At 39.6% G+C, this 12,491-nt stretch overlaps 1 protein-coding gene across 3 annotated transcripts in view; it reads left to right on the forward strand.

Annotated features, from left to right (window-relative positions):
* The first annotated feature begins 482 nt into the window (after nucleotides 1-482).
* The window catches only part of FANCI (FA complementation group I), a 77,900-nt gene continuing 65,891 nt past the window's right edge, over nucleotides 483-12,491 (forward strand). Inside the window, exons 1-3 of one of the 3 annotated variants that reach the window (XM_082449155.1) lie at nucleotides 483-620; nucleotides 3,414-3,516; nucleotides 10,927-10,999. In XM_082449155.1, coding sequence (XP_082305281.1) covers nucleotides 3,433-3,516; nucleotides 10,927-10,999 — 157 coding nt within the window. In that variant the 5' untranslated portion in view covers nucleotides 483-620; nucleotides 3,414-3,432. The remainder of the gene's footprint in view (nucleotides 621-3,413; nucleotides 3,517-10,926; nucleotides 11,000-12,491) is intronic. The other 2 variants (XM_082449156.1, XM_082449154.1) reach the window with 2 other exon arrangements.

Consider the following 12,491-nt stretch of genomic DNA (forward strand, 5'->3'; position numbering starts at 1 on the left):
GGGAAGATGCAAGAATCTGGGTTCATTGAAACTTTTCCTTAGATATGCATCTTAACTATCCAAGGATCCTTACATCCAAAGCACAGAATGCTTCCTGTTTTTCTCCATCCTGAGCTCCCCTCAGGCACACGGAGGCCAACGACTGCAGTTGCTACTGACTTGATCCCTATAGAAATGGAATGGCAGGCGACACTTTTTTCCTCTACAGGAGTTACTGACACCTCCACTGGCACAAGAAGTAGGACACCTTCCTCCGCCTTCCAGACACTTCCAATGCAAAGACCTCTACAGCCATCACTAGATTCATCCCCTCTCTCACTGACCCTTTCCCCAATAGTACACAAGAAGGCCTTAACTGGTCAAGACACCGTGGTGGCCACACCCAGGCCACACTGCCCTGGCTCACTCCGCGGTCCCCAATTGGAGTTCTTAGGCTGCCCCCCTCCACAGTGAGTGGGATCGTCCCAGGAGTTCCCCCCTCCCTTCTGCCTTAATGGTACGCCCCATGCGCACGCTCCCGGGCGGCGGAAGTGAGCCGCGGGAGGCGGGACCCGCTGCTCCCGGTAACGGAAGTGCGGCGCAGTTGGGTTGAGCGGGCTTTTTGGAAGATTGTGGAGGAGGTGAGGCTTCGGTGACCGTCCGGAGGGGCTTCGCGCGTTGCAGGGGCGGTGGGACTCAGCCCCGGGGAGGTAGCGGGTCTGGGAGGAGAGGAGGACCCCACTTCCATTGTGACGTTCTGGCGTTTTCCTTGGCCTGGAAGGGTCGATGTGCCCCGCCGTCTCCCTCCGCGTCGGTTGGCTCTCCCTGCTCCCCGGGCGTGCTACACTCTCGGCCCTCTTGTTAAATTCTTCCTCTCTATCAGCGTTTAGCTCCTACGCCTGAGAAATTTCTCTAAACCTGTTTCACCTTTGTAGCTCGGTCACAGCGCACATCACCAGCTGCCTCATTTTATAGTTTCTTTATTTGTGTTTATTTCTTGCTCTCTGAGGAGCCCCGGTGCAAGACCCGCGGCTTTTCACTTCTGTGGTGCGTCACTAACCTCAGGGCCCCTTGACAAAGAATCTGCAGCCACCTGTCTGTTACTCACCTCTGGTTTTAGGAAGAATTTAGCAAATGTACCTGCTGAAATAGAAAGAGTTCAGCATCTTCCCCTTAGGGCTGGACGTCTCTTTCAGTTGGTATGCCTTGTTTGCATCCTCTACTGTCACCCAGCCCCTAACAGAGGGTAGCTGGTAAAAGCATGGGATTTAGGGTCTGGAGCTGGACAGACTCGGATTTCAGTTCTGCTTCTACCCTTACTAGCCTTCTAACTTTGGGGATTTGGGGAAATTCCTTACTCTCTCTGAATCCCAAAAGATCTTTATCTAAATTCGGAGTAATAACACAAACCTCATAGGGTTGGTGTGAGGATCAAATTAATGAGTGTAAAGTGCTGGGCCCAGGGTCTTGCCCATTGTAGGGATTCAGTCATTCATTTGTTCAACAGATATTTATTGGGCACCTTTTATGAGCTAGATACTGTGCTAAGTACTGGAGGTTCAGTGATAAACAAAACCAGACAGGTCTCCCTGCCCTCCTGGAGTTTGTAGTGGAGTGGGAGGTGTAGTTCCTAATCTAATAATTACAAATGTAATGTTAAAAGTGTGGTGATGGTGAGAGATTATAGTTGCCTTGAAAGGATGTAATAGGGGAGTGTTTAATCTAGACTGAGCTTCTAAGGAAGTGTGGATTGAGCTGAGATCTGAAGAATTTGTAGGAATTAACAATAAAAGATTGGCAAGCAGCAGATGAAAGGAGGGGTATTTCTATAAGTTCCAGACAGAAAATCATGTGTAAGGGTCTGTGGCGAGAGGAACTTGGGGGTTTGAAGGACTGAAAATGATTCAGTGTGGCTGGAGAATAGAGTGAGGAAGGGGAGTTAGCATGGACCAGACCTTTTTATCCTGAATTCAGGATTTTGGACTGATATGAGAGTAATGGAAAGCCACTGAATAGTTTTAAGATGAGGATGGAGATTGAGGGAGGATAAGTCACATAATCTGGTTTGTGTTTCAGAAACATTATTTTAGCTGCTGTGTGGGGGACAAGTTAGGAAACTGTGCAGTAGTTCAGGTGAGAGATGATGGTGGCTTTGGAGTAATGTGGAGGTAGTGGATCTCAGAGAGAAGTGGACTTGAGAGATGTTTAGGGGGGTAACATCATCAGGACTTGGTAGTGGATGTGGAGGATGAAGGGGAAGTGGTTAAGAATGTTGTCCAGGTTTTTGGTTTCAGCAGCTGAGTGGATGATGGTACAATTTATGGAGATTGGAAACAGGAAGAAATGCAGGAGGAGGAGCAGGTTTTCTTTCCATTAGTCTGCATTTCCCCCTTCCCATAATACTCCCATAGCTACACACTAACTCCTATCTGTCTAATGTGCTTCCATTTCACCCTTTCCTTTCTGCTCCCCAGAGTCACCACCCTAAGACAGGCCTTTGTCACTACCACTAAAATAGCCCCCAGTAGCCTCTTAGCCTCTGTTCTTCCTCCTTACTCCCTCTCTACTTTAATCTGCACATCGATGCCAGATTCAGTTTCCTCAAACACTGTTTCAATCTTGTCGGTTATCTTTTACTCCAGAAATTTTTGTTGCTATCTATTATTTACAGAATAAAATCTGAATTCCTTAACTTGGCTTTTAAGAGCTTGCACAGTTTAGTCCCACCCTTTCTTTCTAGCCTTCCTACTCACTACTCCCCTACTTGAACTGTCTACTAATTTTCCCCAAATAAATTTTTCAAATTCTCTTATGAATGCCTTTGTTCATGATACTCTCCTTCCCAATAATGTATACCATGTGGTTATCTTGACTGTCTAAATTTAATCTTTAAGTTCCAGTTTAAGCTTTCCTCTGCTGGGAAGCCTTCTTGATGTTTGAGCACACATTTATTTCTTAGCCTTTTTAACTTCTCATTTGTTTTTACACCATTTAATTGGTATAAATGCATTTACAGTGCTGTTGATTTATTCATTTATCAAGTGTTACTTTATTATATGTTATAATATTCTTGTGTATGTGTCAATAATAATTTATTATATATTTGCTATACTGTTAAATGATAGCTTTGTTCTGGGCAGCATACTGGGTAGATGCTTAAAAAAAATGATAGAAATGTGACTTGGAATTAGGAAACCACTTGATTAGACTACAACTTCCTAATAAGGAAATTCCAGGGAATTCTCAAGATTATTTTGGTTTGGATAAGAATCACCTACTCACACTAGTTGGTAGTCCTTAGCCTGTTGAGTACCCACTGTGTACGCTGTCTATAATATGTATGAAATACTCAGTTAACAGGTAGAGAAGGGGAAAAAAATCAAACTTGTTTACTTCTGGAAGTTTCATCCAGCTCTGACATTTTCCCTTTCCAGTTCCTTGATATGTGCAACAATGGACCAGAAAATTTTATCTCTAGCAGCAGAAAAAACAGCAGACAGACTGCAAAAATTTCTTCAAACCCTGAAAGAAGATGATGTGAGTATTAGAAAGGATGTTCTGCCAAAAGCAAATGTCAAGCATGATAACAAATTCAAGGGACATGTTAGAAAAATTAATTCTGCCACTTCATCTATCCCCCACTCTCCTTAGGAGACAAGGATTTATTTGATAACAACTCATAGATACAAAGAAATGGGAGAGAGGAAGAGATATGGACAACTTAAGGACATTTGTGTACATTTATACAACTGTATTTATTTGTTTGTTTATTGATTGATTGTTGCAACGTGCGGCATGTGGGATCTTAGTTCCCTGACCAGGGATCGAACTGATGTCCCCTGAAGTGGAAGCGTGAAGTCTTAACTGCTGGACCACCAGGGAAATCCCTACAACTGTATAATATTTAAATGACATTTATGCAACCGTATAAGCAAATTAGTACACTTTTTAGTTCTTAGAACAATCCTACTTGAAAGCAATATCCAAACTATAGTTGTTGATGTGAGACATTAGATTTGCCTGTTGATGCTTCTTTATTTATGTTTTTCCCTAAAGAAGATAAGTTCATAAGTAGTAAGATATTTTGAAATTATTAGTAAAAGCGAAAACCAACCAATTTACATTGTGTCTTCACTATAAGTATATGATTATAAAATGGGACAATAGTTACCTTCTATGTTAGGCTTTCTTTCTAATCTTTCTCTCCTGATATACTTCTCCTTATTCCATTATAAATGATCTCAGCTTATTCAGATCCCTACATGGAAAATAATCCCTCCTTAAAATTAACCTTAAACATTAGTATATATGTATAGACAAATTAAGACTTTGAGTATTATTATTTTTTTTAATTTCTTTAATGTTGTATCTATTTTATTTATTTTTGGCTGCATTGGGTCTTCGTTGCTGCGCGTGGGCTTTCTCTGGTTGCGGTGAGCGGGGGCTACTCTTTGTTGCAGTGCACGGGCTTCTCATTGCGGTGGCTTCTCTTGTTGCGGAGCACGGGCTCTAGGCGCGCAGGCTCGGTAGCTGTGGCTCACGGGCTCTAGAGCACAGGCTCAGTAGTTGTGGCGCATGGACTTAGTTGCTCCACAGCATGTGGGATCTTCCCGGACCAGGGATCAAACCCGTGTCCCCTGCATTGGCAGGCGGATTCTTAACCACCGTGCCACCAGGGAAGCCCCGAGTGTTATGTTTTTAAGGAACTTTTTATGTGCTAGTTTTTATGGTCATTGAAGCTAGGTGCATCTTAATCTTTGTTATCTTATGCTAACTGGGAATTGATACAGGGATGTGCTCTGATTTTTTTTTTCTTTGAAATTATCCAGAAATTGCTTTTTGTGGCACTTTTTAAGACAGCCTGTTGCATGAGTTGAGAGTTGAATCATCCTATAGACAATTTAAAATTTGGTTGAAACCTGCTTTCTATTTATTTATTTACTTAGAATTTATAGTTTACCTGCTTCCAAAAGGAATTTGAGGAGGCTTTAACCTTACACTAGAAAATAAGTAAAAAATAAGAACTAGAACAAAACCCATGAGAGATGCTATGAATTACTTCTCTGATTCATGCTTATCACAAAAAGAATTCCTATCTTGGTTTTTGTGAGGATGAAATGAGATACTGTATGCATCTAACATCTAATAGACCCTCAATAGGCATCCAGTAGACGCTGAATAAATATTAGAAAAGGTCCTTCAGCTCTTCCTGTTTTAAGTTTCTTCGCCAGCATGGACACAGTCCTCTGAACATTTTTGTTTTGTTAACATTACCTTTAAAAGTTTTGTACCTCAAATTGAACACAGGGCTCCACATGTGTTCTACCACTAGAGTAGAGGGGCACTAATATTTCCCTAATTCTTCCATTAATGCAGAGTCAACTTTTTGGCAGCAATATCATATTATTGTCTCATTGCTCTTACAAGCAACTAAAAACCCCAAGCCATTTTTGCATATAGGCTAAATTTCCTTCATCTCTGAACTTCTATAGTTAGTTCTTAGAACCCACATTAAAATTTTTACTTTAAATCTGTTACTTATCTTTTTAGATTAATTTGATTTCACTCCATCAAGATCATCTTGTTGTATCCTGATTCTGTTGACCATTGTATTAATCATCATTTTATATGCTCTATAAATTTGATAAGCATTCCAGCAATATATGCATTCAGTCCATTTGATAAAAATGTCCATAGAAGATGTGCTTAAGAGTAAAAAATTATAAAACACATAAGCAAGTCCATGACAAGGAAGACTGACATATCCAGCAGTGGGAAAATTTACATTCAAAGATTTAGAGAGAATAGAGGAATCTAAAAGGGACTGCTAGAATAAAAGTGGAAGTTAATAAAGTGGAGAACAGTAGATCAAATTAATACATAAAAATCCTGGTTCTTTGAAAAAATAGACAAAACTATTAACTAATCAAGAAAACAATGGAGTAAGCACAGATATACTAAATAAGAAATGACAAGGGGGAAATAACTATTCATATAGAGAAAAATCTCAAAAAATACTAAGAGACTACTCTGTATATATCTACTACAAATAAATTTGAAAATGTAGGTGCAATGGATAATTTCTTAGGAATATACAGTTTAATTAAATTGACCCAATTTGAGATGGAAAGCTTAACCAGATCAATTTCTATAAAAGAAAAAAAGAGTCATCAAGCAATTACTTGACACAAAAATACCAGGCCCAGAAGTTTCATAGGAAACGTCTACCAAATCTTTAGAGATCAGAGGTAAGAGATAGTCCTGATGCCACATAAATTGTTTTAGAGCATATGTGATACATAAGGAAAAATGTGCATATATAAGGAAAGCTTCCAAATGCTTTTTATAAAGTATAACATTGATACCCCAAACCTGATAAAGACAGCTTGAAGGGGCTTCCGTTGGTCAAATTTGAACATTGAAATAATCAAGTTCAGTTATGAATTATAAACCACTGAAAAATATAGAAATTTGTGAGTCCATATTGATAATAAATGATGAGAAGGGCTCTTGCTTACCACAGAGTTAGAAAATCATCATTTGGCAACCATCATGATAAGGATTGGATCAGGCAGGAAGCATCAGTGGATGCTAAATCCAGGAAAAATTTTTTAACTCTTTATTTTGAACTGATTTTAGACTTACAGAAAAGTTGTAAAAATAATAGTTTCCATCTATCCCTCTCCCAAATGTTAGTATCTTACATAATAACTTTAGTAAAAATTTAAGAACCAGGAAATTAACATTGGTACAATGCCATTAGTGAAACTAAAGACCCTATTTGAACTCTACCTGGTAGTTTTTTCACTGATGTCCTTTTTTTATGTTCCAGAATCCCACTCAGGGATTCACTGCACTTAATTGTCATTTTTCCCTGATTTTCTGCAATCTGCAACCATTCCTTAGTCTTTCTTTGTCTCTTATGATCTTGATAACCCTGAAGAGTACTGATCCGTTACTTTGCTGAATGTCTGGTGTGTCTCATGATTGGACTCAGGACATGCATCCTTAGCAGAAGGACCACAGAAATGGTGCCATGCCCTTTTCACTGTGTGTCATATCATTGAGCTCATGATGTGGGTGTCATTCCTGGTGATACTGACTTTGAGAACCTGATACCAGAGGTTGCTGCTGGGCTTTTTCATTATATGAGGGGAAAATTAGATGAGGAGCAAGATGCCTGCATGGTCTTAAAGTTTCTTCCTACGAACTGCATACTGGTTGCAAAGGGAGGGGAAAGAAGTAATTACAGAGTGGGAAAATCAGGCAGCGTATTTGGGTGATCAGACTCATATTACCAGTGAGGGAGAGATGGATATCACATGCCTCCATGTGTGATACTCCAAGAAGGGCACAGTGTCACCTGTGTTCTGGCCAAGAATGCCTAAACTCAATCTAATCATGAGGAAACATCAGCACAAAATGAGGAATGTTCTGTTTTTTTAAAAAATCTGTATTTGGACTGTGCCATTAACTTGGTAGTTCCAGTCTATCAATTAAAAGAAAAAATTTTAAGCCTTCCAAAATAACAAGGATACTTAATCTTACTTGGTTTACTTCTGCATTTTAAAATGCAGTATAAAGCATAACTGAATAAGGTCAAAAAGTAAGACCAAAGATCATGTAAGTAGGGGGAGTAGAGGACAGAGGGAGTGGGAGAACTAAATTTTGTTGAGTACCTGTTGTGTGCTAGGCCCTGTGCCAGGTCCTCTACCTGTCATCTAATTTAATCCTCATAACAGTCCTTTGAGGTAGGGAATAGACACCCATAACAGAGATTAAGTAACTTGAGGTTATAAAGCTAATAAATGGTAAAGCGAGGATTCATACCCAGCTCCTCTGATTCTGGGTCCCATTTTTTTCTCCTATGCCACATTGCCTTCTGTTGAAACTGAATTTTTTTGAGAAGAGTCGGGGTTTCTCAGTCTTGGCACTGTATTTTGGACTGGATAATTCTTTGTTGAGGGATGTCGTCCTGTGCATTGTAGGATGTTTAACAGCATCCCTGGCCTGTACCCATTAGGTGACAGCACCCTTCCAGTTATGACAACTAAAAATGTCTCCAGACATTGCCCTATGTACCCTGCCGGGGGTGGGGTGCAGATCACCCCTGGTTGAGAACCACTGCTCTAATGGTTATGTCAAAGGCTGTTGGAGGTTCCAGGCAGAGCAACCAGGTACTTCCTTATTACGTATGTAAGAAGGTAGAGATGGACTCCAGTTGGAAAGACCAGGCACGTGTAGAAGAGATCGAATTCACTGTTTTATTAATTTTGGCCTCTGTGACAGTCCTTTGGATATTACAACCTCACCTTCTCCGTTGTTTTTGCTGGCTGCTGCTTTTTTAATCGCTGAATGTTGGTGTCTCTTTTCTCTTTACATTTTCTCCCTGGATGATCTTACATGTTCTCACTGAGCTCCACTTTGGCATATTCAGTTATCGATTTGACATCTCCACTTGGATATCTTAAGAGTAACAGTTCTGAGCACCACATCAGATCTGCTGAATCAAAAACTGCAGGTGGAGTTCTCTGTTTTAACATTCTGTTTTAACAAGCCCTCTGGATGATTTAGATGCTTGCTTAATCCGAAATTTTCACCATGTCAGTAAATGGTGCCACCATCTACCCAGTTAGTTGCTTAAGCCAGAAATTTGAGTCCTCCTTGATTTCTTCTTTTCCTTCATCACCACACCCGTTTCACGTCTAAAGCATGAGGAAGTCTGTCTTAGTCCATTCAGGCTGCTATAACAAAATACAGTAGACTGGGTGACTTATAACAACAAACATTTATTTCTCATAGTTCTGGAGACTGGAAGTCCTAGATGATGGTGCCAATGTGGTCGAGTGAGGGCCCTCTTCTGGGTTGCAGACTTCACATTATACCCTCATATGGTAGAAGCAGCCTGGGGGCTCTGTGGGATCTCTTATAAGAGCACTAATCCCATTCAGGGGAGTTCTACCCTCATACCTAATCACCTCCCAAAGGCCCCACCCCAAATACCATAACACTGGGTATTAAGATTCTAACACGTGAATTTTGGGGGGACATAAACATTCAGACCATAGCAAAGTCCTACTGATCAAGCTCTCTCAAATATATCTTCAGTGTACGGATCTTCCCCAAATTTTGATGGGGTTACATCCCAATAAACCCATTTTAAGTTGAAAATATTCTAAGTTGGAAATGCATTTAATATACCTAACCTACCAAACATCCTAGCTTAGCCTAGCCTTACCTTAAACGTGCCAAGAATGCTTACATTAGCCTACAGTTGGGCAAAATCATCTAACGCAAAGCCCATTTTATAATAAAGTGTTGAATATCTCATGTAATTTATTGAATACTGTACTGAAAGTGAAAAACAGAATGGTTGCGTGGGTACAGAATGGTGTATCGGTTGTTTATCCTTGTGATCCCGCAGCTGATTGCTAGCCCAGGAAAAGATAAAAATTCGAAATACAGTATCTACTGAATGCCTATCACTTTCGCCCCATCATAAAGTTGAAAAATCATAAGTTGAACTGTTATAAGTTCGGGGCCATCTGTACTTTTCTTCATCTTACAAAGTACTACAAACTGAGTACCTTAAACAATAGACAGTTATTTTTAAAGTTCTAGGAACTAGAAGTCCAGGATCACGGTGTTGGCATTGTTGGTTCCTGCTGAGGGCTGTGATCATCTGTTTCGTGCGTCTCGCCTAGCTTCTGGTGGTTTGCTGACGATCTTTAGCATTCCTTGCCTTGTGTCACCCATGGTCTCTGCCTTCATTTTCACATGGCATTCTCGCTGTGTATGTGTCTCTGTCCAAATTTCCCCTTTTTCTAAGGACATTAGTCATACTGGATTAGGGCCTACCCATATGACCTCAGCTTAACTAATTACACCTACAATGACCCTATTTCCAAATAAGATCACATTCTGAGATGCTGGGGGTTAGAGCTTAAACATGAATTTTGGAGGGGGACACAGTTCAACTCAGGACATCTCCCCTGCTATTACCTTGCTGTAGGCCATTGTCATCTCTCATTTGATCACTGATAACAATCTCCTAACAGATGTCCCTATTTCACTCTTAAACCCTCCCACAACCTATTTTCTACAAAAGGAATAAAACTGATTTTTTTTTTTTTTAAACATCTATCATATCACTCTCCTCTTTTCTCATTAGTTACTTCTGTTGCACTTAGAGAAAATCTAAGCTTCCTACCATGGCCTACAAGATTCTTATTATCTGGTTCTTGCCCATCTCTCCAAATTCATCTTGTGCCACTCTTTTCTTACTACTCTTCAGCCAAATTGGTCTTTTTTTTTTTTTTCAGGCCATCCACTATGCCAAACTCTTTGCTCCCTCGGCCTTTGCACATAACAATACCTTTATCTGAAATGTTCTTCTTTCCTCCCTTTGCATAACTAGCTCTTTCTCATCCTCCAAGTCTCTATAGAAATGTCACCTACCTCAGAGAAGCTTTCTCCCTGACTACTCTAGCTAAAGTTGCTTCCCTTTCCTCAATTATTGTCTCATTGTTTTGTTTCTTTTACAAATTTTTTTTCTGATTTTTTTTCTTGTCGTACTTTTCCCTCCTGCTCTACTGTAAACTGAGTCAGATTATCATGTTCATCCTTGTATCCCTAATGCCTAGGAAGAAGAACATGTTCAAAGAGTATTTGCTGAATGAATGTATATCCCCAAGAACATAGCTCGATACCTAGTGCTGATTAAATACTTAATAAACGTTTGTAGAATGTATGAATAAATTTCAGTCTTGACAACCCAGCATCATGTTAAGATCTACCCTGCTATATGTAAATAAATATGTTACTTGTGATACCTGGAGTCTCTGAAGGATATGAACTTGACAGATGGGTGTTTTTCATACCGGGAGTTTAGGTCATTCAGGTAGGGAAATTGTTGCCAGGGACTTGTAGCTTTTTCTTTCTTTGCAGCTGGCTAATCTCCTTCAGAATCAAGCAGTGAAAGGAAAAGCTGCTGGAGCACTCCTGAGAGCCATCTTCAAAGGTAATAATAATGCCACTTCTATCTCTCTGGATTCATTGATATATTTGTTTACTTTGGGCGCATATTGCTACTTTTCTTACTGTTTGAAGCCCCACTGAGACTTTTCTGTTTTGGGGATTTTACAGAATCAACTAAAGCAGCAGTCTCCTGTCTTGTGGACTTAAATAATTTTGCTAAAGGGGGTTGAAGTGGCTACCTGAGATTGTATTGCTGGTTTTGGAGCCTGTAAAGGATGCACGTCATAAAATCCGCTTTGATTTATTTGTGCTTTTAAAATTGTGGAGAAGAGGACTTCCCTGGTGGTCCAGTGGTTAAGACTCCGTGCTTCCACTGCAGGGGGCACGGGTTCTATCCCTGGTCGGGGAAGTTCCACATGCCCTGCGGTGCAGCCAAAAAAAAAAAAAAATTGTGGAGAAGAGAGCAGCAATGTTTAATAGTTAATCTGTGCTTAACAGAAGAGGCTAGGGTGCTCTGAGTTTTAATGAAATGGAGTATCTTAGGTGACTTATGTAGAGATTCTTAATTCCCAGTGGGGCATATTTTTATTCCATATCTTGAACAAGGGCCAGTTCTACCATTGTTGCGGGTTGTGACTCATAGTTGTTTTATAAATTGTAGTAGAATGAAATTCTACAAGCAAAAATTAAAACTCGCTTTACATTCTTAGCAGGTTATTTTAACTTGGTTTATTTTTCTTACCCCCTCGAGTAAATTGTGTCTCTTCTTGCAAGGGTTCAAAAACACATCTTCCAAAAAAAAAAAAAAAACACATCTTCCTATGCATGAAAAAAATTTTTTTAATTGGTTAAAAATTGGAAACTTGCTAAATGACTGTTTTGTAGAAATATCAGAGAAAAGGAAATAATGAAAGATCAAAAGCAGCTGTCTATACTTGCTAAGTGACAGTAATAAGAATAAGTGGAAGAAATAAGAGTAATTTCTTTCTTGGGTAGACAGACCTGGAACAGACTATCATGGCTCCCACTTCTGTAAATAACCTTATTTTTACCTTATTTAAAAACAGAGATTTGGAAATCCTAGTTTAAAAGTAGCATGAATTACCAAGTATATATGGAAACTACCTCATAACCATTTTAATCCTGTTAAATCAATGACGTAAACCAATAGTTAGCTAATGATGACATTTTAGAAAATTGAGATATAATCCACATACTAAAAAATTCACCCTTTTAAAGTGTACATTTTTTGTTGAGATATAATTGACATCGTACAATTCACCACTTAAAATAATGCATTTCAGTGGCTTTTAGTATATTCACAGAGTTGCACACCTATCACCACAATTTTCAAGTATTTTTATTACCCCTAAAAGAAACTTTGCATCCCTTAGCTGTTGCTTCCCTAAACTTCTGATCCACGCCAGCCCTAAGAAACCACTCATCTACTTTGTCTGTAGCTTTGCCTATTCTGGATATTTCATATAAGTGGAATCATACAATATGTGGTCCTTTGTGACTGGCTTTCACTTACC

The sequence above is a fragment of the Balaenoptera physalus genome (genome assembly GCF_965194825.1).
Source record: "Balaenoptera physalus genome assembly, chromosome: 2".
NCBI classification, from domain to species: domain Eukaryota; kingdom Metazoa; phylum Chordata; class Mammalia; order Artiodactyla; family Balaenopteridae; genus Balaenoptera; species Balaenoptera physalus.